A 23,901-nucleotide genomic window follows, 5' to 3' on the forward strand; every position below is an offset into this window, starting at 1 on the left:
CAGCCCGACCTCGAGGTCTCTTCCCGTACTCCACGGCCGGGCCGTCCCGTCCCGCGGGAAACGTGTGTGGACCGCTCGCGGCGCCGCACGGTGACGGGAGGGAGGCGGAGGGGTCGGGGACGGACGATCGTGGACTCGGGGTCGGCATTCGGGAGTCGCCTTGACGCAGAGGCTTTGTGCTACGAAATGGGAAAGGCTAGACGGTCACGAGGGAGAGCGAGCCGGCGGTGACAGCTAAGCCAGGAGATGACGAAGGGGCAGGCTTGCGGAAGGACAGGGGCTCGGGCAGTGATGAGCTCAGCGATCCAGTAATTCTGACCGGGACCTCCCTGGAGGGGAGGCAGAGGCCAGACGGTGCAGGGCCGCGCTGGGCCGCCGAGGGGAGCTGTGGAAGGGCGGGGCGCAAACTGCTCTTAGTCACTTCTTGTTACAAGCCTGCTTGGGTGCTGGGCAGTTAGGACCAAGGAACCGAACCGCCTGGCTTTGGGTCGTGACTGAGCCAAGGTCATGGTCGCGCCTGGTGCTGTCTCTCAAGGCACATAGAAAGGCAGTGTTGACTTAATTCTGGCAGAACATGGTTGCCCAGTAAACCCAAGTGGATCTCGCCAGTGTGCTCACCTCCCCAGTTGTAATAGGCTGCTTTCTCTGTTGCAGGTTTGGACTCTCTGCACACAGGCAGTTTAGTAGTGGAGGCGCCTACGCCAACATCCCCCTCTCTACTCCCTTGCCTGGAGTACCCAAGCCTATTTTTGCTACACTTGATGGACAGGAAAAGTTTGAAACCAAAGTTACCACACTGGATAATGGCCTCCGTGTGGCGTCTCAGAATAAGTTTGGACAGTTTTGTACAGTGGGAAGTAAGTACCGTTGTGTGGCAAGTGGCTTCTCGAGTTGTAACATGATGTGCTTTAGCTGACTGTCAGTCTTAATTAGCAAGTCTCCTGTGAACCGTGCTTTGCTTGGAAGCATGTTAGAAACCTGAAATTTGTGGTGAGGTCGTGCACACCTGTGATCTGAGCTGCTCAGGAGGGTGAGGCAGGAGGGTTGTAAACTCAAGTCCTGGTATCATTCTGGCAATTTTGTAAGACCCTGTCTCAAAAAAGGGGGTGGAGGCATAGGGATGTATCTAAGTGGTACAGTGCCCCTGGGTTCAGTCTTGTGAAAAAGAAAAAAAAAAAAAAGTGAGAACTTGAACAATGGCTATTTTCGGTAGTAGTATTTTGGGTAGGATTCCACTGGCCCCATTTTTTTTTAACCTTTCTATAATCCTAGAAGTTTTCGTCATAAACCACAGTAGGCCTTCACAAATGGTGTGTAATGCCTCAGTTCGCAAATGCTTCTGTTTTCAAACAGAAATATTCCCTTCCAGCCGGAACCTCCATCTTCCAGTGATTTGCCAAGATGACAAACACAAAGGGAAGGAGGGGAGGAACCCGGTATATGTTCTCTAGGCCTTTTAGAAAATGTGGGGTTGTTCCTTTGGCCACGTACATGTGGCTGTACAAAAAGGTTGATATTGCAGACATCAAGGGATTGGGTACTGTTCAAAAAGGAATGCCACACAAATGTTACCATGGCAAGACTGGAAGAGTCTACAGTGTTACCCAGCGTGCTGTTGGCATCGTTGTAAACGAGCAAGTTAAGGGAGAGATACTTGCCGGAGGATTAATGTGCGTATTGAGCATATTAAACACTCAAAGAGTCAAGATAGCTTCCTGAAACGTGTCCAGGAAAACGACCAGAAAAGGAAGGACGCCAAAGAGAAAGGGGCCTGCGTCCAGCTGAGTGCCGGCCTGCCCCGCTCAGAGAAGCACACTCTGTGAGAACCGAGGGAAGGAGCCTGAGTGGCTGGAGCCTGTTCCCTGTGGATTCATGGCATAAGCTGGGGATGTGGCTCTGCCGTGCAGCACCTGGTTAGCGGCTAAGTGTCCTTGGCCCTACTTAAAAATAAAAAATCATCTTGTGTTGTAAGGGTGGTTTTCTTAATTGAACAGGTGTATGGTACCTTTACCACAGAGAAACAAATATTTGGAGCAGATTCTCATCATACCCAGTTAATTTTGTCAGGTGTTTACTCTTCAGTGTATTTCTTGCTGAAAGATATGAGTTGTTATATAAGTGTATACCTAAATAGCCACATATTTACAAAATATTTATATTGGCTTGAAGATCCTCTAAATCACCTTGGGGACAAGATGTATCAAAATAAATGGAAGTTGCTGGATGAGGTGGCGCACTCCTGTAATCCCAGCACTCAGGAGGCTGAGGCAGAAGGATTGATGCGAGTTCAAGACCAGAGTTCCAGGGCAATCTAAACTAGATAGACCGTCTCACCGCACCCCCAAAGTCAGTACATGATATTTCAATTAAATAAATTGTTTAAAGCACCCCAAAAAACAAAACAAAAGTGTTTAGTGAAACGTTGCTTCGATTCACAAACTCCACATGGGGTGACAGACACAACATGGCCATCTTTCCCAAAGTCATGAAACAAATTAAGTTTCAGAACCAAGACACTACAGTATAGCTGTGGGACTGTCATCACAAGACCACGAATGTGGCTGTCGCCCTCATCTGATCATCTCTGGCTGTTGGGAGTCACAGTTTTGAAAGGTTTCTCCTGATTAAGTTGCCTATTTTGAATATCTGGTTTAACCTATTTTCTTTTATTACCAGTTCTTATTAATTCGGGATCAAGATACGAAGCGAAATACATTAGCGGAATTGCTCACTTTTTGGAGAAGTTGGCATTTTCGGTCAGTGTCCAGTGTGTGAATTTTGAAGACTGTGCTTAAGAAGGGATGTTTTGGGGTTTTTTAGGGTTTCCCTTGCCTAGGATAGTTATTTTGATAATTGACTCGAATTACTAAGTTACCACCAACAAGGAGTCTTTTAAGTTAAACTGTAATTTGTGTTTGTGTATTTTGAAAAAAGGAAACTTTCTTAAAGGCCGTATTTTCCCAGCTGTCTTACTAATTTATGCTTTTGTGTTTATTTTTGTTAGTCTACTGCTCGATTTGACAGCAGAGATGAGATTCTGCTCACCTTGGAGAAGCACGGGGGCATCTGTGACTGCCAGACCTCCAGGTACACCAGCCGGTACACACTTCCTTCCTGTCCACGTCCCAGGCAGTGAGAAGGGAGCCCTGGCTCCGATGGAGAGTGGGATGGGCTGGGGCAGTGACCCTGGGAAGTCGCCCTTGGAAAGATGCTGCCCCATTATTTCAGCTGGGGCTGATGCAGGCCCCGTTCCAAGGTGTTCACAGGTCAGGCAGAGGCCGCTCCCACAGCACGGGCCTGAGAGCCCAGGGCGGTGAGGGAGCCTGAGCCAGTGGTGAGGAACTTGGTCTGGAGTTGGGAAGGGAATCCGGAAGTGAGACATTGGGACTATTCTGGACAGGTCTGCTGGGGTGTTCTAGACCCAGGTGCAGGAGAGGCTGTGGTTTGGCAGGAAGCAGCAGCAGCTGTTTGGGATAAGGAGGGGAGCTGTGTGGACTGGAGAGTGCAGGAGAACACTGGGGGGCGCTGCATGCACACTTAGAGAGCTCTGGGATGTAGGGGGGTAGACAGATCAGAAGGTTAGCAACGGCTGGGGATTTCCGTCTGCATGCTGAACGCAAACACACATGTTGAGTGCTGAGAATTTCGCTGGCACATCTGGTCCTCCAGACTCCTGCTCCTGGTCATAGTGAGCTCCTTCTTTGGCGGGTGGCTATGTCCTCAGCTCAGGCCGTTGCTCCTGCCCTCCCCTTACTTCCCATGCTTGTGACTGTGCAGGGCCTCACACAGTGACAGACAGCTAGACTGGGTCCCCGAGGGCCAGGCCAGGCCAGCCTCTTCCCCCGAGCCACCTGCACATTTCTGTCAGCCAGTCGGGTCACTTGTCCATGGCACAGGCTGGGCAGTGGCCCCTAGGAGAGAGCCTGGGTGGATCAGCTGTGGTGACTCAGCTGTGTCTTTCCCTCTGAGCTTCTCCTGTGGGTGCTGTAGTTCCTCCTGCCCGGAACTCACATTACTAAGAGGGAAGGGAAGTGAGTCTGCTGGCCCTGGATCACAGTGGTTAGGTCCCCCCTGCACACAGCACAGCCTGAGGTGTTGTGCTGGGTGCAGACAGCGTCACTGGGTTGTTTCTTCCAGAGACACCACCATGTATGCTGTGTCTGCTGACAACAGAGGCTTAGACACCGTGGTGGGCTTGCTGGCCGACGTGGTTCTGCAGCCATGCCTGACAGGTGTGGATGGCACTAGGGGTGTGTGGGGTCCCGTGGTTTGGACAGGAGGGGTGCCAGTGGCCGCCGTGCTGAGGAGCAGCCATGCTCTTGGGGCTGGGGCTTGCCCTGCAGTGACCACTCACCTGGAGAGTGCCAGGGATCAGAAAGTCCTTGGCAGGCCCAGGGCCCAGCATAAAGCGTGTACTCTATGTGCACATTGCCCTGGGTCCTGTGGCCCCTGGCATCATCGTGAGTGCTCAGTGCTCTGACACATCTCTGTGCCTTCGAGGCTTTTAGTGGAATTTCATTTCAGAAACACTTCTCACACTATCTTTACACCGTGCCAGGTGTGCTGCTGGGAGTCTGGCCTTGGAAATGACAGGACTTGAGTCCCTGCTGGAAGGGTTCCGGGAGGGGCTGCTGGCTGTGCTGGCATCTGACTTGTGTGTGGCCAGCAGCCCGGCCCCGCTGTGCCAGGCCTGCAGTTCTGTTTGGATCCTGTGGTCCTTGGCCGCAGGGAGCTGGTGGAATGGCCGCAATGGTCTGTGCCCCTACCCTGAGCGCCTTTCTGTCCGGTCTGTGTCTTCAGAGCCTTGGGACAGACAAGTCAGGTCCCCCCGTGCCTTTCACAGGTGAGCCAGCCAGGGCTCCCGCTGGGACCCCACAGAGAGAAGCGCAGACAGGCCGAGTACCCACTTCCTGTTTCCCAGCCTCTGGCCTGGCAGAGGCAGAGGTGGCCACAGTGCCTGCCGCCCTCGGGTGTGGCCGGCTCGGGCCCTCAGGACGGTACTGCAGGGTCTCGCTCACCGACACAGGCTGGGGCCTGTCTGGTTCCCCGCAGATGACGAGCTGGAGATGACAAGGACGGCTGTCCAGTTCGAGCTGCAGGACTTGGACATGCGGCCTGACCCGGAACCACTGCTCACTGAGATGATCCACGAGGTAACAGGAACGCACAGTGCCTCACAGCCCCCAGGAGGCGAGGGCCTGCTGTGCTGTGGGCCCTGGGTGTCCACAGAACACTGAGTCGCTCACTCGTGTGGAGCCCGGGCCTGTGTGTGTCAGGCAGGCAAGCCGTCTTCACTGTGGGAGTTTCATTTCCTTCTCTTGCAGTGACAGGCTGAACACCATTTCCGCCTCTAGAGTGAACCCTCATTTTACTTGCTTGGTTTTCTTTACTTTTCACTCAGAGAGGTAGGCTTCGCTACTTTTTTGCATGCACCAGAGTGAGCTGCTGATACCAAACCACGGTTGAGCTGTCCATGGGTGTCAGGTTTGTCCAGAGGCTCAGCTGGTGGCAGGCGACAGCTTCTCACCGGGGGCCCTTATGTGTTCTGGCGCTTGTGTCCTGCCCTCCCTCAGGCTGCTTACAGAGGAAACACGGTGGGCCTCCACCGATTCTGCCCCTCCGAGAACATCGCCAGGATCAACCGGGAAGTGCTTCATTCCTACCTGAGGGACTACTATGTGCCCGCGCGCATGGTGCTGGCTGGTGTGGGCGTGGAGCACGAGCGCCTGGTGGAGGCTGCTGCTAAGCACCTCCTGGGGGTGCAGCCCACCTGGGGGGACCCAGGGGCCGTGGACGTGGACAGATCGGTGGCGCAATACACTGGTGGGATCATCAAGGTAACGCGGTGCTGTGTGACCTCTGGTGCCCTGCGTGTGGCTACCCATCCTGCGCTGTCCCTCTGCATGCCAAGCAGCCTGGGACCCCGTGCCGAGTCCTGGGAGGTGCGTGGCGTTGTCCAGGGCACGGCCCTGAGGCCTGCGGTGGCACTGCCTTGGTCTTGCTGCAGCTGGAGCGGGACATGTCCAATGTCAGCCTGGGCCCGACCCCCATCCCCGAGCTCACACACATCATGCTGGGCCTCGAGAGCTGCTCCTTCCTGGTGAGTGGGCGCAGCGGGTGGCATCCTGTGTGAGGGTGGCTCCCGGCTGAGTGGTCCTCCCACCCGCAGGAGGACGACTTCATCCCCTTCGCCGTGCTGAACATGATGATGGGGGGCGGCGGCTCCTTCTCAGCTGGCGGCCCCGGCAAGGGCATGTTCTCCAGGCTCTACCTCAACGTGCTCAACAGGTCCGTGGTGTCCCCAGGCACCTCGTGTGAGTGGACCTTGAGGCCATGGTGCCCGCTCTGTGGTGCCTGCAGCTTGATGCTTCCCAGTCACCTCTGCCCTGGCTCCTTGTCCTCTCACAGGCACCACTGGATGTACAACGCCACCTCCTATCACCACAGCTACGAGGACACCGGCCTCCTGTGCATTCATGCCAGTGCTGACCCGAGACAGGTGCGGGTGCGCGTCGGGACGCGGGAGCCTCGCCCAGCGTCCTGCTTGGGGCTGCTGAGGCCCATGGCCCTGCTCACACCCTCATTTCCCACTGTCTTCATAGGTTCGAGAAATGGTGGAAATCATCACAAAGGAATTTATCCTGATGGCTGGAACTGTGGACACGGTGAGAAAGGCCGGAACCACTTCTGGACCTGCCCGTGGCATCGGCAAGGAGGGTCCAGTTGGGGGTGGCCAGCAGTGTCCCTAGGGCAGTTTGTGTGTCCTCCTCAGCCACCTTTTGAGGACAGTGTAGAGTGGACGCCGTGTGGGGCCTTCCTGGCTGCGGCCTGGCTCTGGTGCCTGGACCTAGGCTGGAAGGTAGAACTCGTCTGGCATTGGCAAGGCCCTGGGTCCAATCCCTGCCCCACCAGAAAAAGCATCCACAGCTGATCTTTTAGTGTTTGTCTTTGAAGGTACAATGACTGCCAGACCCACAGGCGTGGCCCTCCTGGGGCCTTTCTGGGGCTCGCTTGTCCCCAGTTGCTAGGGGCTCAGTGCAGTGCTATCTTGCAGGCTGCTCCCTGAAGCCCGAGGGACTGCTGACCTGTTGCTTAGGTCCACTGCACTGGCCCTGGTGAACCAGAACCACTTAATCTCCTATAGCAAAGAGGAATCAAGGGGCATATTTGACCCTGTCCCTCGCGCAGCCCCCTCCCAGGAAATGGACCCAGAGGCAGCTGCTCCCACCCGTGCACCCATGCTTGGTGTTGCACACAGGCGGGGCCCTGCTGAGATCCTGTGATCCCTTCGCTGGCTGCGGGTGATGTGAGGGATGGCTGCCTGTGGCCCTCAGGTTGAGCTGGAGCGGGCCAAGACGCAGCTGATGTCCATGCTCATGATGAACCTGGAATCCAGACCCGTGATCTTCGAGGACGTGGGGCGGCAGGTGCTGGCCACCCACTCCCGAAAGCTGCCCCATGAGCTCTGCATGCTCATCCGTGAGTACAGCTGTGCCAGCGGGCTCCTCAGGAGGTGACCCGCCCTCCGTACCCAGGGGCTCCTCCTTCGGGCTCCTCAGGCCCAGCTAGTCCCCGGTGCTTAGTGGCCCCTGCCTCACGTGCCTGTGCAGGGCGTCTCAGCCACATTTGTGTGCTGGGCTCTTCCAGGCTGATAGGTGGGGGAGCCTGGGTGCTGGGCTCTCTCCCGATCTGTCAGGAAGCCCACTCCCTCCTCCTGCCCTCACCGCAGTCCGCGTTGGGTGGAGATGCGCGGCTCTGCCTGATCCATCGTGCTCTGCGCTAGGTGACGTGAAGCCGGAGGACATCAAGCGGGTGGCTGGGAAGATGCTGCGTGGGAAGCCCGCCGTGGCGGCCCTGGGCGACCTGAGCAGGCTGCCCAGCTATGAGAACATCCAGGCTGCACTGTTGAGCCGGGATGGGCGCCTGCCCAGGATGTACCGGCTCTTCCGGTAGGGTCCCTTGAGATGCTGGGGACCCAGCCGTGGACAGTGCTTTGCACACGCGTGCTGTGTGGACTGGTGTGAGGGTGCCTGGCTCTGAACAGTGTGCACAGAGGGGCGCTCGGACTTGTACAAGCAGAGTTACCATGGCTGCTCCAGCCTGCATCTTTTGCCCCTGCGGAAAGGAGCTGGCCAGGTGGGGGTAAATTTCCTTTCTTCCTGGATGGAAGGCGGCACCCACTCGGGTTGGGGCACTCATTCTCTTGCAGACTCTCCGTGCCAGAGGCCATGCCAGGGCCTTAGGCTGCGGTCTCAGCCTCCCCAGCCTGCAGGCCGCACTGGGCAGACCAGACAAAGCAGGAGTGTGTGTGTGCGTACCCTGCCACCATCTCTGCTAAGAAAAGGGTGACACCTCCTGCCGTGCTGTCTTCACTTGGCAAGGCGGAGTTGAGGCTACACGCAGTCACACAGTCCTTGGCAGTACAACCCTGTGATTCTAGCACTCGGAAACAGGAGGATTCCAAGTTTGAGTCCAGCCTGGGCAACTTAGTGAGACTCTGTCTCATGTTTTAAAATTTAAAGGGAACGGGGAGGTGAGGGGAAGCTGGCTTCAGTCCCAGTACCACTAAATAAAAGCTGTTTGATCTTCAGGTCTGTTTTTTGCCAGTACTGTGCTGTTTCTGTCACAGTAGCTTTGTAATATACTTTCAGGTCAGGGATTGTGATGCCCCCTTTCTTGCCTTTTGCCCAAAATTGCTTTTAATTTTCTAGGTCTTTTATGGCTCCAAATGAATTTTAGGATTGTTTTTTCTAACTCTGTGAGATACATTTATTGGAATTTTGATCAGGATTGCATTCTACCAATTTTGGAAGTTTGGTCATTTTTGGGTTTTGTTTTTTTTGTTTTTTTTGGTTTTTTTTTTTTCTTTTTTTTGGTACCGGGGATGGAACGTGGGTCCTTGCGCTTGCAAGGCAGGCAGCAGAACCTCTGAGCTAAATCCCTGGCCCAGCCATTCTTTCAAGTAGGTTTTGTTTGGATTTTTTTGTTTGTTTGTCTTTTGAGATAGGGTCTCACTGTGTAGTTGAGACTGACCTGGAACTCACTATGGAGCCCAGGCTGGTCTCGAACTCACAGCGATCCTCCTGCCTCAGCCTCCCAAGTGCTGAGATTATAGGCGTGTGCTACCACACCCTACTAGTATGGCGTTTTCACTGTATTGGTTCTTCCTACCCAAGAAAAGGGATATCTTTTCATTTTCTGGTATCCTCTTTGATCTTCTTTTTCAGAGTACTGTAGTTTTCCATGTAAAGGTCTTTTACTTTCTCTGTTAGATTGATTGCTGATTTTAGAGTGAAAGCTTTCACTTCTTGTCCATTTAATAAAATGTTGGCTGTTGGTTTGTCAATAGATGGCTTTTATCAGATTGAGATACAGACCATCTGTACCAATTTTCTGCAGGGTCTTTTGTTTATCATGAATGGGCACTGGACTTTGTCAGACGCTTTTTCTGCATCTATTGAGATGACCATATGGTTCTTGGCCTTGGCTCTGTTAATATGGTATATTACAATTGTTGATTTACCTGTGTATGAACCACCCCTGCGTCCCAGGATGGATCCTACTTGGTCATGGTGTCTAACCTTCGTGATGATTTGCTGCATTCTGTTTGCCAGTATCTTACTGAGGATTTTTGCGTCTGTGTTCATTAGGGAAATTGCCCTATAGTTCTGTTCTTTTGTTTGGATCCTTCTGTGGTTTTGGTATTGGGGTAATTCTTGCTTTCAGGAATGAATTTAGTCAAGCACTTTCTTTTTTTTTTCTTGGTGCCAGGGATTGAACTCAGGACTTTGCGGTTGTGGGCCAGGCGTGGTGCCACTGAGCTAAATCGCTGGCCCTTCTGGGAATGAATTCGGGGGTATTGCTTCCCTTTCAGTTCCATGAAAGATTTTGAGGCCCCGCAGTATGCAGGGAGAGTGAGCTAACACCACCCGGGTGTGGCGTCGGGGACTGTGGTGCTCCTGAACATCCTGGTCACCGTACACCAGGAGCTGGAAAAACCACACTAGGCCAAGAACTTGCATCCGGACCAGGACTGAAGTACATTAGTGTGGGCGCTGTAGGTCGAGAAGGTTCAGATAGTCTTTGCCACCTTCTTCCCCCAGCTTACTGCCTCAGGTTTTTTCTTAGATTTCACCTTGTCCGGGAAGCGTCCCCTAATAAGCTGAGCTTTTGTTAGGTGTTCTTCTTGCTCCTTCTGTGGCACCATGAGCCCCGACCATAAAATACAGTGAACTTTTCGGGGTGTTAGTTATGGAGTGGCCATGATGAAGGTGTGAGTGGCCCATTTTAGATGAAGAAAAAGTGGTTGATAAGTGAGAGAACCCAGTGGCAGAGGAGTTATCATTGACCACCACCGATGTGAATTATTTCCTGAAAGATGGTTTCATGCCGTTTGTGTTGGGAACAGGTAACAGTATATCTTACAAAAGACTTGAAACAAGGGTTTATGATGAGAAGAAAGTAGGAGGTAATACTGAGTGTGAGATTCTTCATGTTCTTTATGAAGAGGCCACGTCATAGGAGGAAGGGGTTGTGTGCCAGCTGCCCAACAGCACGCCTGAAGAGCAAGAGAACGGCCGGAGGAGCAGTGCTTAAAGGTCCCAGCCCAGCTCTGCCCCCCAAGTATCTGAATACCAAAACTGGAAGGCCAAGCAGGTTTTGTTTTTGTTTGTTTGTTTGTTTTTGTTTTTTGATACCGGGGATCGAACCCGGGTCTGCGCTTGCGAGGCAGGCAGCAAAACCACTGAGCTAAATCCCTGGCCCACCAGCAGGTATTGTATCCCTGGGTTTCTTTTTCTCCACTAAAAAGTTAAACAGTCATATAATGATTGAAATTATTATTAAGCACTGAAAATACTCATCAGTTGCTAAACAATAAAGGGGTAGTATCTTTTTATTACAGAAGAAAATGCAGTTGATCTCTTAAATGCTAAAGATAAAGCATCAGTGTATTCCTTATTTTTTCTTTCTGTAAAAATGAAATTGGAAGTGGTAATACTTGTACTTTGCAAAATTCAGAAGGTCCAAAGCAGTATCCTGAAGGGTACCCGGGAAATAATGTCAGTGGTTTCCAGTTTTGCTTTGCTGATATTTTATGCTTATAATAAGAAGTGTGTGTGTGTACACGTTTTAGAGTATGGTAGCATATCATCCCCACTGTTCTGTTCTTTTTTCATTTAGTGTATTTGGAAACTGTAATCTTGGTACAGTCTCAGAAAATAGACTTCCTATTCTTTTTAATTGTCACACAATAAATTCACCATCTTTATACAACCAGGCTAAGGGGTAGAGTACTTAGAGGCCCTGGGTCAAATCTTCTGCACTCCCTAAAAGTAATGACGTTTAAAACTCACTGCTTTTTTTTTTGTAGTTACAAGTTAAAGGACAATTACCTCTGTGGGCTGGGGATGTAGCTCAGTGGTGCTGCCGCCTGCCTCATAAGCGCAAGGACCAGAGTTTGATCTCCAATACCAAAAAAACACCCCAAAACCAAAACAATTACCAACTAATCCCAGAACATTTTTGTCACTCCCTGTAGAGATTTCATACTCAAGCTATCATTCCCCATCCTGCCCTTCTCCCAGCTGCCTGCAGTCACAAATCTACATCCTGTCTGGATGGGTTTGCATATCCTGGACCTCTGGCACAAATTAAATCATATAAATTGTCTTTTTTGTTTGTTTGTTTTTTGGTGCCAGGGATTGAACTTGGGACCTTGTGCTTGTGAGGCAGGTGATGGCACCACTGAGCGAAATCTCCAGCCCCGTATCATTATTTTTTATGGGGAAAAACAAAAAAATTTTTTTTGAAAAGTAGCGACATTAGATCTCTAAATTTCTTACAGAATTTAACAATGAATCTATCAGGGCCTGGGCTTTTTCTTTGTTGGTAGGTTAATTACATCTTTAATTTCATTGGCCAATATTGGTTTATTTATAATTTTTGTATGTTCTTGATTCAGCTTTGGTAACTCATATGTATCTAGGAACCTGTGCATTTCTTCTGTTTTCCATCCTATTCGGTTCTCAAAGTAGGCTTTTGATGATCTTTGGGATTTCTGCAGAAGTCTGTTGTGATTTCACCCTTTTCATTCCTAATTTCATGGATTTGAGTCTTTTTTGATAAGGTTGGCTGTTTTATTTCATCTTTGAAAGACCCAACTCTTTGATTCATTGATTCTTTGTATTGTTTTCTGAATCTCCATTGCATTAATTTTTGGTCTGATCTTTATAATTTCCTTCCTTGTATAAGCTTTTAGGCTTGACTTACTCTTCTTTTTCTAAAAGTTTGAGGTTCAGTGTTAGGTTGTTTATTTGAGCTTGCTCTGTTTTATTTATTTATTTATTTTCTTGGTACTGGGGATCGAACTCAGGACCTTGAGCTTGGGAGGCAGGCGCAGTGCCACTGAGCTAAATCCCCAGCTGTTTTTCTGATAGGAAAATTTACTGCTGTAAATTTCCCGGATAGGACTGCTTTCATTTCAGCCCATAAATTCCAGTATGCTGTACTGACATTGTCGTTTAATTATAGACGCTGTCTAATGGCTTTAATTTCATCTGTGACCCATTCGTTATTCAGGACAGAGTTATTTATTTACTTATTTAATTTTTTGGGTACTGTGGATCGAACTCAGGACCTTTCACTTGCAAGGCAAGCAGCAGAACCGCTGAATGGAGTTATTTAATCTCCATGTGTTTATGAAGTTCTAGTGGTTTCTTTTGCCATTATTTTTTTTTGGGGGGGGTTTCTGTTTGTTTGTTTGTTTGTTTTTTTGAGACAGGGTCTCACGATGTAGTTGAGACTGACCTGGGAAATCACTATGTAGCCTAGGCTGGTCTCGAACTCACAGCAACCTCCTGCCTCAGCCTCCTGAGTGCTGGGATTACAGGCGTGAGCCACCATGCTCAGTGGTTCCACTGCCTGCTTCACAAGCACAAGGACCGGAGTTTGATTCCCCAATACCAAAACAAACAAACAAACAAACAAACATTGTGTTCTTGCATTGAACTTCTGGAATCTTGATTCTTGGTGTAATTTTTTTTAAATCATGGGTAATTGGAGTTCTATATGCCTCATCTGTATATCACATTATTTTTTCCCTGCTTGAGAAGTTCTCTGCCATTATGTCTGTGAACAGGTTTTTTTCTATGTCATTTGTGCTATCTTCTGCTTTTTCATTGACTCCAATCAATCTTATGTTACAGTGCTGGTTGTAACTCACATTGGTAACTGAAGGCGCAGGCTCCTCTACACAGCTTTTAAAATCTCTCTTCTAGCTGGCCCTGGTGGCTCACACCTGTAATCCCTGCACTCAGGAGGCTGAGGCAGGAGGATCGCTGTGAGTTCAAGATCAGCCTGGGCTACATAGTGAGTTCCAGGTCAGTCTCAACTACATAGTGAGACTCTGTCTGAAAAAAAAAATGAAAACAAAAAATAAATAAATAAAATCTCTCTTCTATATATCAGGCAGATCTCCATGTCCTTAAAGAAACTTTGGCCTGGGACTTCTCAGTTAACCTCACAAAGGGGTTTGAGACAGGGTCTCACTACATAGTTGAGACTGACCTGGAACTCACTATGTAGCTCAGGCTGGTCTTGAACTCACAGCGATCCTCCTGCATCAGCCTCCTGAATGAGGAAAGGATGGTGTAATGATCTTTCCAGAGCTCAAGGGTTAAATCTGTATCTGAGACCCATCTGGAAGCACAAGTGGCTGCCATTCAGGTTGTAACTCAAGACTTTGATCATAAGTTAAAATTCCGGTCATAACCCAAGTTGCTCATATGTCAGGGTGGTTGTAACTCGAGGGTCCACTGTATTCTTCTTTGCATCATCTAGCAGCTGATGGATTGAGTTTTTTTTTTTTTTTTTTTTTTTTGTAGTCCTTGCTGTTTTTAAGAGATCATTCTTTTCATGGTTGCAAACAGCAATCCTGTCTTCTATATCTGATAGCCTATCCTCACATTGGCTTATTCTGCTGCATTACTTTCAGTGGAATTTTTAATCTGGATAGCTGCTGAAATCTGTTTCATGGATTCTTTTTCTTTCTTTTTTTTTGTACCAGGGATTGAATTTGGGACCTTGCATTTGTGAGGCAGGCACGGTGCCATTGAGCTACATCCGCGGCCCTATTGCCAGTATTTAGAACCCTTAGGAAATGACTGCTTCTCAGAGGTATCTTCCAGGTGTAGCTGGCTTTTGGGGCTTCAGTCTTTTGCAAGATCCTACCTCTTCGATCTGTTGGGAATGAGAAGGTGCTGCCTATTTGGCCGAGCCCCTGGTCCTTTGGCACTGACCTGTAGCATTGTCTGTGACCCTTAGGCAGTCTCGGTCTTGGCGCACCAGGAAGAATCAATGAGAACAGTTCTGTCACCTTGGCTAAAGTAGTGCAGTCAGCAATAAATATCATCAGACACAGCCTAGGAAATGTCCAGCTGGTGGCTATTCATTTGCCAACTTTAACCATATGAACTAGATTTATGGTTATATAACAAAACCTAAACAAAGCCAAAAATTGTATACAGTAAGAATACCCTCAGTATGGCGATTTTATTTTCAAGGGAGAAAGTTACAGGAAAAAAACATTCAAAGGGGAAATGCAGAGAAATAGAAGAGGAAGAGATTAGAAGCAAGGCTGCAGAACAAAGGAAGATTACGCAAACTTTGGGAAACGTGACAGGAGGGAAAGAGAAAAATACCAAAAACTAGAAACAATGTGCACATTTATATGAAAACAAGGGCAAGCAAGGAAAAGGTCCACTTCAAGGTAAAGAAAATGGGCAGCGTCCAGATCCATGTCGATCACTCCCAACAAGCCAGCCACAGATTCCTGACCGTGGTGATGATCCCAGCAAGCCTGCACTGTCGTTCTGAAGTTTGGGCTGGTCTCTGGCTGTGAGGCTGGAGCCTGTGTTCAGCCTGCAGCATGCCATGTGTCTCCCGTGACTTTGACTTGGCGCCTTCGCTGCCTGCGGACTTGCACGCAGTTCTGCCTCATGCTGATGGAGCCAGCCCACAGCTGCTCCCAGCCATTGCAGTCTGGGGCATCCACTGGTCCATTCCTCTGACGTGTCTCTCTGGGGGCTTCGGGTTACCAGTCATCCCTGTGGGTCTGCGGGTTCAGGCCGCCCTCCTGTGCAGTGAGTCAGGGCTCAGGAAGAAAACGCTGCTTGCTGCCTCCTCCACTGAAGTCTCTCTTCCCTCTCCCCATGGGCTTCAGATCCTTGATGTGTCCCAGGAACCCAATTCCGTCCTCTTTCTCTTCATCACATTGCTATATTCCATGTCTGGGTACCAGATCTTCGAGAGGCTGTTTCCCTGCTGTTCACCACTAGGCCATCTTCCTGCCAGTCCAGCAGGGCTTCTAAGGGTTGCTTGGTGACAGGTGGCCATCGTGGGTTGCGTGAGATTTGTGTGGCTCAGTTTTTTGGAGAGTAGGCTCAGGATTGTCTGTCTTGATGGCCAAGAAGCCCAGCCCCTCCGTGCAAACAGGGCTGGGGATGGTAAGCCCATTGTTCGTCTCGGTCTTGCCTGTGGAACACCTGGAAACCACATCTCAAGACTTTGCCCAGTGGGAGCATCTGCCTGCGCCTGCGGCGACAGCAGTCCCCTGGGATCAGAGCCTTAGGAAGGGAGGGGTGAGCCCTGGCTCACAGCGCAGCCCTGGCCCCTGAGGCTGCCGTGCCAACACCGGGAGAGTGCCTGCAGCACAGAGCTTGGGATATGCTGCCTGTGGGGATGCAAGCCAAGAGGGTCAAGGAGCCGGTTGGCAGGGACAGCACCCCAGCTTCTGAGGAGGCACAGGCTGTGTCCACTGTGGGGCAGTCAACCTGGTGCCTGGCATTCTGGAGACAGTATCCTGTCTCCCCCAGCCTCCGCCTGCCCTGCCAGGATCCCAGGATGCACCCCATCCCCTCCTCGGCACACTTTCGCCCTGGTCTTGCCTCCTGTTGCCCAAGGTCACTGTTGGCCCTGATGCCAGACAACACTCTATAGCAACACCAGTAAACACGAAAACCTCACTATTTGGTCCAGGATGGCCTTAAACTTGCAGTCCTCCTGCCTAAGAGCAAAGTTTTTAGAAGCCATTCTTGTGTCTGGTCCTAGTCCACTGTTTGTTTTTGTTTTTTGCAGTAGCAGCGCGTTGAACCCAAGGCCTCAAGCATGCTAGGCTAGTGCTCCACCACTGAACCGCAGCCCCAGACCCCAATCTCACGCTTGTGTATGAACACTGGCCGATTCATTTGCACTCAAGTAGCTTTCCAAGTGAAATGTGTTCACCTGAAACATCACAGCTGGCATTGAGGGCAGCGCTGTGCTTCCCCCGCAACCTCATCAGCTGCAGGTCCCTGACCAAACTAGGACACATTCTCCAAGGTCACAGTAGTCTATGGTGTGGATCAGAGGAGACGTAGAACCCATGACACCCTACTCATTTTGAGAATCATGTTTTGTTCTTGGTTTTTTGGTACCAGGGATTGAACTCAGGACCTTGCACTTGAGAGGAAAGCACAGTGCCACTGAGCTAGATCCCCGGCCAGCCCTCATTTTGAGAATCTTCCTGACATGTTTTTAGTTCGTGTGAAAGTAGTGACACATGCACTTGTGGTTACACAGCACGGAGCATAGTGTGCTGGGGTTAGGAGACAGCTGGGCACTGCTTGCTCTACAGTGGACAGCTGTGTTTGGGAAGTAGATGCAAATCAAGTTCTACCGCGGATTCCTTGGATCTCCTCTGAATCTGAGGGACCCTCCTTTCTGTCCTGGTAGCATCGTCTCTGGCTGTGCACAGGATACACCGCCAAGACCCTTGTCAGCAGCTGACCCCGGTTTCCGAAGCCACCCGTGCTGAGAACAGGGAAGCATACAGACTTCTAGCACTCAGGCCAGAAAGCATTTAAGATTCAATAGATGCATTTATTTTAAAATATAAATATGGAAAAATAAATAATTTAACAGGCTGGAGCGGACGTCCCTAGGCTTCTCTATGTTCACGTCCGCACTCTTTTTCTGGAGATGAGAGCAGTCCGGGCCCTGGAAGGTAAGGAGCTGCCGGCCTGCGTCTCAGCTGGCGTGGCCTCGGTGTGAGGTCTCTGAACGAGACGTGGCCTGTGGTAAAGGGAGTGGTCCTGTCTGAGCTGGGGGACGGGGCCAGGACCCCATGACTGTCACAGGAGCTGGCAGAGGGTGGCCATCCCACCGGGAAGGGTCTGGCTTTGGCTGTGATGCTGCCTCAGCCTCAGCAGCCTCTGGGCAGGCCAGGGCTGAGGGCATGGAGGACACCGGCTGTGTCCTGACTTCTGCAGATGCCAGTGGGGCATGGGCGCAGGAGAGGGACAGTGGGGACGGGCACACAGGCCCAGGGCTCAGGATGTGCGCACAGGACATTGAGGGGAGCCCACAGCCCTCACCAGTGGGCACAGTGGCTTAGACATCTGCCCTGTGTGGGGTGGGGCCCTGAAGACGCTGTCCCGTGGGGGAGGGGTCATGGGACACCAGTGGGTATGGGGTGCCAGGTCTCGCTGCTGTCCTGGGTTTCCTGTCGAGAACTAGGGTGGCCCCGTAGCCACAGAGCACGTCCCATCTCTTCCAGTGACTTCTGGTTGGGTGTCCTGAGTTGTGATGATGGGTCCTCTTCAGTGACTTCAAGACACAGTGCAGACTGCGCTGGAGCTCTGGTTCTTTAATGCTTGCTGTCTCTGGATTTCTTTTGAAATCCTTCTTTTAATTCCTATCAGGTACAGCTCTCGGTCAAACTTGCCAGCAGCCAGCGGAATGCTGTGGAGAGGTATGATGCTGTGACGAGGTGCCCATGTCCCTCAGCCCCCAAAGGTCACACGCAGGGACAGGGCCCAGGGAGGTCAGTGTGCTGCCCGGGGCCCCTGCCTTGTCCCTCCAGCTGCGCCTGAACCCTGGGCCCTGTCACAGGACGAGCCTCCGCATGCCACCCAAGGGGCACAGGCGTGGACTCACGGCAGCCCTCCGTTGAGACATTGCAAGACCGCTGCGGGCAGCCCCATCTGTCACCAGCTTAGGACCTGGCACCACTGCCCCTGGCCCGAGCCCAGCCAGGCTCCAAGAGGGGACAGAGGAGCAGGGACTCACTTGTCTCGCCCGGGCCTCAGTCGCACCCGGAACAAGCCGTACACAGGGCGGTGGTCAGACGTCTTGATCCCAGGGCAGGAAGAGTACGTCACTGGACAGATGTCCCCCTTGTGGCGGCTTCTGTACAACACCCGGTCCTTCGGGAGAGACGTGAAGCAGGGGCACTGGTGAAGGCAACCTTGCCGCTGTGCGGCGGGCCATTGGCACCTGGGCTTCAGCACCACAGGGGCCACCACCTGACCCCACAGCTCTACCTCCAGGGCCCCAACACCACGATGGCCTGAGTGGAAGCCAGATGGGGCACAGAGGGCCAGGCTAGCACCTCCCGCTCATTGACTCCTGGTGCTGACAGGGACAGTAGGGCCGGGTGTGAATCTAGCCGTGGCTGGGGCAAGTGCCCGGCTCTTGGGGTGCTTCTGGGGCCACCTGCTGGGCCTCAAGACCTCACAGAGGGAGGGAACCACTCTCACCGAGGATGGCCGGGCCAGCTAGAGCGCAAGTGCCCTGGGCCATGGGCCTGTGCAGGAGGCTGCCCGTGTCACACTGGCATCGGGCACAGCTCACGGCAGCCCTGGGTGCATCGGGCAGCAGGAGCAATGCATACCGAGGGCGGGCCTACCGTGTACGAGGGTGTCCTCTGCTTGGAGGTGCTGTCGTAAGTGTCCTTCCCGAGGTCAAACTTGTAGGAGGGCAAGAAGACGACATCCGGCTCCTGGAAGCCCCTGAAGACGGACCCTGCGAGGGCACAGTGCTCAGCCCCACGTCCGCCCGCCCGCCCCGCCCCACCTGTCACTCACCCCTCCTCATCTCTCGCGTGAGCTGGTCCTGCTGCAGCAGCGCCTGCACGGCCGCCTCCCGCTCCTGCCTCAGTGCTGCCTCCACTGCGGCACGCCCGCCACCCAGGCGGAAGTTAAAGTCTCCAAACCAGAACACCTCATCAAAGCGGGTGGTGACATCCGCTGGGCACACAGGACAGTGTGTGGGCCGGCAGCCCGCGCCCGTGATGCCCTCCCCTAAATCACGGCCAGGCGGTGGCCCAGGGCAGGCCCCGACACGGGCTGGTGACCACCTCACCTGCGCTGGAGCGGTAGGGGTTGGTGTCCGGCACATTCCTGGGCAGGGCCAGGCCTTGGACGGTTCTGCTATAGTCCAGCAGCCGCTCTGCCACCTTCCCATCTCCAGCTGTGGGGACAGATGCAGGCTGGGGGTGCAAGGCTCCCGACGGAGCCGCCTTGGGAGGCAGTGGGGCCGCATGGCAGGGACTACAGAGAGAGCAGGTCCCAGGGGGCAGAGTCTGTGTCCCCATGGTTGGGACTCCTGAGCAGAGGGCAGGGAGGAGGGGCTGGTGACTCACAGGTGAAGTGGGAGGTGACGAAGAGGAAGGAGGTGCCGAAGAAGGTGAAGCCGGCGCCCAGGGCACCCTTGGTCTTGATCTGGGACACGATGCGCGTGGTCACTGTGGCACACTCCACCTCTGTGGGGCGGGGCGGGGTCAGTGCCCGTGGGCAGAAGCCGCCTGGGTAGGGCGCCTAGGGCTGCGGGACCTACCTGAGCAGAACCAGATGAGGTCCCTGCGGATGAACAGGGACAGGTACAGCACGCCATGGGCCGCTGAGGACAGCAGCACGTAGCGCGGGCCCAGTGTCTCCTGCAGCCGCGTCTCCCACTCCCGCCTGTGGTGGGGGATGAGGGGCAGTGGGGTGCAGGGCCCCCTAGCCCTGCAGCCCACAGAGCTCCTGAGATGCTGGGGACCCCATGACTTGACCTCGCCTTGCAGTGGGGACGCTGGATAAGCTGGAGGCCACGGTCAGAACTCTGGGAGCAGCAGGCCAGGTCCTCATGCTACTGGGAGGCGACAATCCCAAGCCCCCCAAAACCCACCAGAGTGCTTCCCCAACACTCTGCAGAGACCTCTGCCTGCCTGGAAGTCTCAGCCTCACAAGAGCCACAGTGACAGGGTCTCCACCATCGTTCTCCAGGGCACCCAATCAACAGTGCCCAGACTACAAAATGACACAGGGTACTGTCAGGTCACGCAGGCTAGCAAGGCCCTTCTGGGCCAGCCCAGAGTGGCCAGGCACGGTAGCACGTGCCTGGGCTACTGCAGGAGATTCCTCAGAATGAGGAGACTAAAGCAGGGCTGGGGATGGAACTCAGGGCCAAGGCCTGGGCACAGTCCCCAGTTTGGGGGGCACGGGGGACCCAGCACTGCTCTTGCTGCCCTTACACTCCTGATAACTGCTCGTTTAGCATAGCACACACCCTCTGTGGTAAGTTGTCTAGAAGCAGCTGCCGGGCCCATGCGGCCTGGCCTGGGGCGCCCACCTGGCTGGCCCTACCTGTCCGAGCAGCCCTCCTGCACACCGATGACGTACAGGTCCTGGGTGTAGTCGGCCTCAGCAGGCAGCAACAGCTCATCCAGGCTGGGTGGCAGCTCCTGCAGCAAAAGACATGGTCTGTTGGGCCCGGGCTCCCCGCAGGCTGGGAGGAGCTGGGGTCCCTGCTCTGCCACCCTGAGCCAGACACATAGCATCTCCTCCAGAGAGGAAACTGAGGCTGTACAAGGAGATCTCTCCACAGACTCCCAGGGACCTGGACATGCCACACGCATGCCACCCTACCTCAGCTTCATTTTTTTTGTACCTTGAAGTCTGCAGCCGAGGCAGTGTCTGCAGCCCCTCCCTGCTGTGCCCCAGCTCATGGGCACCTGGTCTCTCAGCAAGGGCCACCCAGCACATCCTCCCACTCCCAACCCTGGCCCCTCAAGGAGCCTTGAGCCAGAGAGGTGCCGCTGGGATGCTGGGTCTCCTGGGAGGTGCCCTTCACAGCCCACAGCAGGGCTGCAGGGGCTGGAGGACACGGCGCCTTGCCCACTCTCACCTTCTGGCCCTGCATGTTCCAGGTGGCCACAAAGAGGGCCATGCTGCGGTCAGGGAAGTACTGGGCCAGCTCATCCGCTCCCAGCAGGGCCCCGCTGGCCAGGAGGCTGCCCTCCAGGTAGCTCCTGCAGGGAGAGCTGCATGAGGCCAGGCAGGGACGGAGCTACAGGGGGTGGCTCAGGCTTAGCCCCCAAGACTGGCACACAGCAGACACTTGCAGCCCTGTGGGATGGGGCTCCCAAGCTGGGAAGCAGTACCAGGGTCTACCTGCTGTACAGGCTCAAGGCAAGTATTGCTCCCAGGAAGGGAATGTGAAGGTGTCCCAGGGGCTGTTTTACAGATGACACCTGGGAGGCCAGAGGGCCTGAGAGGCATTTGCCTGCCCTCAGCAGGGGGCAGGGCTGGGGTGGCCTGGCTCTCCGATTTTCCCACAGGCCGAGCCTGAGGGGCAGACTGGAGAAAGTGGAAAAGGCTGGGGTGAATATGCCTATATCCAGGACACACCTGTCACCCCAGCTCCTCAGGAAGCCGAGGCAGGAGAACTGCAAGTTTGAGCTCAGCCTGGGCAACTTAGACACTGTTGCAGGGCCATGGCACAGCACAGTGGCAGAGGTTTTAGGTTCGACTTCCAGTAGTGAAAACAAAACGACACGAATGATCAGCCCACCCAGCGGTGCTCCAACGTCCGTAACAAACAGCACGCTCTACTGAACCTCCCCAGGACACACGCAGGTACCTGCCTTAAGGAGATGCAACCTATGTGGAATGACAGGTGCACCTGTGCCCAGAAACTCTGATATCCAGACTTCGCAACTGCTGCACCCACTCCCGGCTCGCCGCCCCGGCCAGGGGTCCGCCTGCTAAGCCCTCCACCTGGCTGACTTCATGCCTCCAGGACCACACCCACCTCTCTTCCTGGCCCCGCACCAGGGCTAAGGACAAGCTGCTTCCCACTAGGACCCAGACGATGTCCACTCTGCATCTGCTCTGCCTGCGTCTAATTCTACGGTGAGCCAGGTGTGGTGGTGCATGCCTGCGATCTAGCACTTGAGAAGCTGAGGCAGGAGGCTCATTGTGATTTTGAGGATAGGCTGGACTACACAATGAGTTTAAAGTCAGCCTGAACTACAAAGCAAGACCCTGCCTGATAAAAAATTCTATGAGGGCTCCTGTTGCGCCCCCACACCCCACCACAAATCACCCGTGTGCTGGGAGGCCCAGTGGTCTGTCCCTGCACGGGGAACACATGATCAGATTCCTTCTTGCACCTGGGCTGGGCCTGAGGGGTGCCGGCTCCACCTGTGCCAGGCCCAGGACAGCAGGACGGAGCAGCCAGCTCACAGGACCTGGCCTGAGCCGTCCAAGTGGTCCACTTCTCAGAGCCTTGCCTCTTGCTGCAGGGACACAAGGGGTCCCTGAACCCTGTGGATGTGATCTCGTCTCTCGAGGTTGCTTTTTCCTAGTCATTTTGTCCTCCCGGGTCCCACATGTGGGGAACACACCGCAGTGAGGCCTGGGGTGTGTGGAGATGGTGCTGTGGGTGTCAGAGGGCAGCTGGGGACACCAGGGTGCAATGTTTCTCTGGGGTTGGGCTAACCCAGCAGCATGTGGCTGACCATGAGTTGCCCACCTGCCGGGCCCTAGCCGATGCCACTTCCCTAGCGGGTCTCCGCCCTATGTGTCTGTCCTGCTCACTATGTCACCGCCCTCCCCCAGGTCCCAAGAAAGAGATCAGCAACATCAGTTTGTGAACACCCTCGTGTTTTTCAAAGCCCCAACTCACTCTGTTAATCCCAAGTTGCTACGAAAATCTTACACACTTTTCTTGAAAACAGACACTGACTATTAAACTCGGTGTGGTGACATTTGCCTGTAATCCCAGCACTAGGGAGGCTGAGGCAGGAAGATTGCAAGTTCAAGCCTAGCTTGGGTAAGTCAGATTATATTTCAAAATAAAAACTAAAAAGAGCCATACCTCAGTGGAAAGTCCAGGGATCAATCCTGAGTACTGCTTAAAAAAAAAAAAAAAAAAAGAAGGGAAAAACTCTGGCACACCTGTGTACAGGTGCTGGGAGGAGCACGCTGTGCCCAGATGCAGGGAGTTAAGGAGACCTGAGAGACTGTGGGGGCTGAGGGGGCCAAGGCATGGCCACCGTGCAGATGGAACTGGCTAGATCTCCAGGTCACCTGGGACTCAGGATGGCCCAAGCTTCAGGGACAACACACAAGTGAGCAGCCACAGCTGGACGGAGAGGGGAAAGGATTTCCTAGGCCCTCAGAGGGGGCAGCCAGCCCTGCCTCCAGAGCCAGGAGAGCCATGTTCCCTCGTGTTCAAGCCGCTTGAGCCACTAAATCTGTGATCATGGGTCCAGGTGGCCGGGAGGCTGATGCAGGATCACTTCCCAACTCTCCCTGCACACACCCCCTGCTGGGCAACAGAAGGGTTGAGGGCCAAGTGCCCCTCTCAGGCCATGAGCAGATCCCAACCCAAGAGCGGGCCTGCAAGGGGAGCTCATGGGTGAGCACAGGCTGTGATCTGCCAGGTCATCACAGAGCACGGGAGGACCAGGACTCTTGACAGCACCGGTCGGGAGATAGAGGTGCCCTCCCTGGCCAGTGTGTGTCAGCTCGGGGTCCCTCGGCCAGGCAGGTCTGCGTCTGCCTAACGTCCTGGTGAGATGCCAGCCTGTGCCCAGCCAAGGTGCCCCGCAGGAGGCAGCGGCACACGGTGTGGTTATCTATCCAAGTACGCCAGGCCTGCGGACAGTACCTACCTGCTGCGGACATCCTTGGTGCGGATGGGGGCCAGGAGGCCGAAGGACCTGGCCGAGAGCAGCGAGTGGTCGTCACAGGCCAGGGGGCTCCGAGGCCGGCTGGGGCCCAGGCTGCTGTGGGCGCGCACCAGCCTGGCCACGGT

The 23,901-nt window shown here is 53.7% G+C and overlaps 2 protein-coding genes across 2 annotated transcripts; one reads left to right on the forward strand and one right to left on the reverse strand.

Annotated features, from left to right (window-relative positions):
* Nucleotides 1–276: 276 nt before the first annotated feature.
* On the forward strand, nt 277–8,590 carry Pmpca (peptidase, mitochondrial processing subunit alpha). The gene is made up of 13 exons (XM_010608872.1): nt 277–308; nt 655–857; nt 2,677–2,756; nt 3,005–3,087; nt 4,138–4,232; nt 5,053–5,153; nt 5,574–5,837; nt 6,008–6,100; nt 6,170–6,288; nt 6,409–6,499; nt 6,603–6,665; nt 7,335–7,479; nt 7,784–8,590. Exons 1-13 carry the CDS (start codon nt 292–294, stop codon nt 7,951–7,953), a joined length of 1,524 nt encoding a protein of 507 aa, XP_010607174.1. The 5' UTR covers nt 277–291; the 3' UTR covers nt 7,954–8,590.
* Nucleotides 8,591–16,846: 8,256 nt separating this feature from the next.
* Nucleotides 16,847–23,901, reverse strand: Inpp5e (inositol polyphosphate-5-phosphatase E; the record flags this gene model as incomplete). Its single annotated transcript, XM_010608970.3, has 10 exons — nt 16,847–17,778; nt 18,106–18,242; nt 18,725–18,840; nt 18,903–19,064; nt 19,180–19,287; nt 19,460–19,579; nt 19,654–19,778; nt 20,445–20,542; nt 20,986–21,109; nt 23,759–23,901. Coding segments are annotated over 10 exons (1,266 nt in total), but the record flags the coding sequence as incomplete, so codon positions are not given.

This window comes from Fukomys damarensis, unplaced genomic scaffold (genome assembly GCF_012274545.1).
Source record: "Fukomys damarensis isolate Sample0158 unplaced genomic scaffold, DMR_v1.0_HiC HiC_scaffold_36, whole genome shotgun sequence".
Classification (NCBI taxonomy): domain Eukaryota; kingdom Metazoa; phylum Chordata; class Mammalia; order Rodentia; family Bathyergidae; genus Fukomys; species Fukomys damarensis.

Bases quoted from the DNA above. Each gene is read 5' to 3' on its own strand.
- Pmpca (XM_010608872.1), top strand. The intron at 2,757-3,004 runs GTCAGTGTCCAG...TATTTTTGTTAG, and splicing joins TGGAGAAGTTGGCATTTTCG to TCTACTGCTCGATTTGACAG. The intron at 6,101-6,169 runs GTGAGTGGGCGC...TCCCACCCGCAG, and splicing joins TCGAGAGCTGCTCCTTCCTG to GAGGACGACTTCATCCCCTT.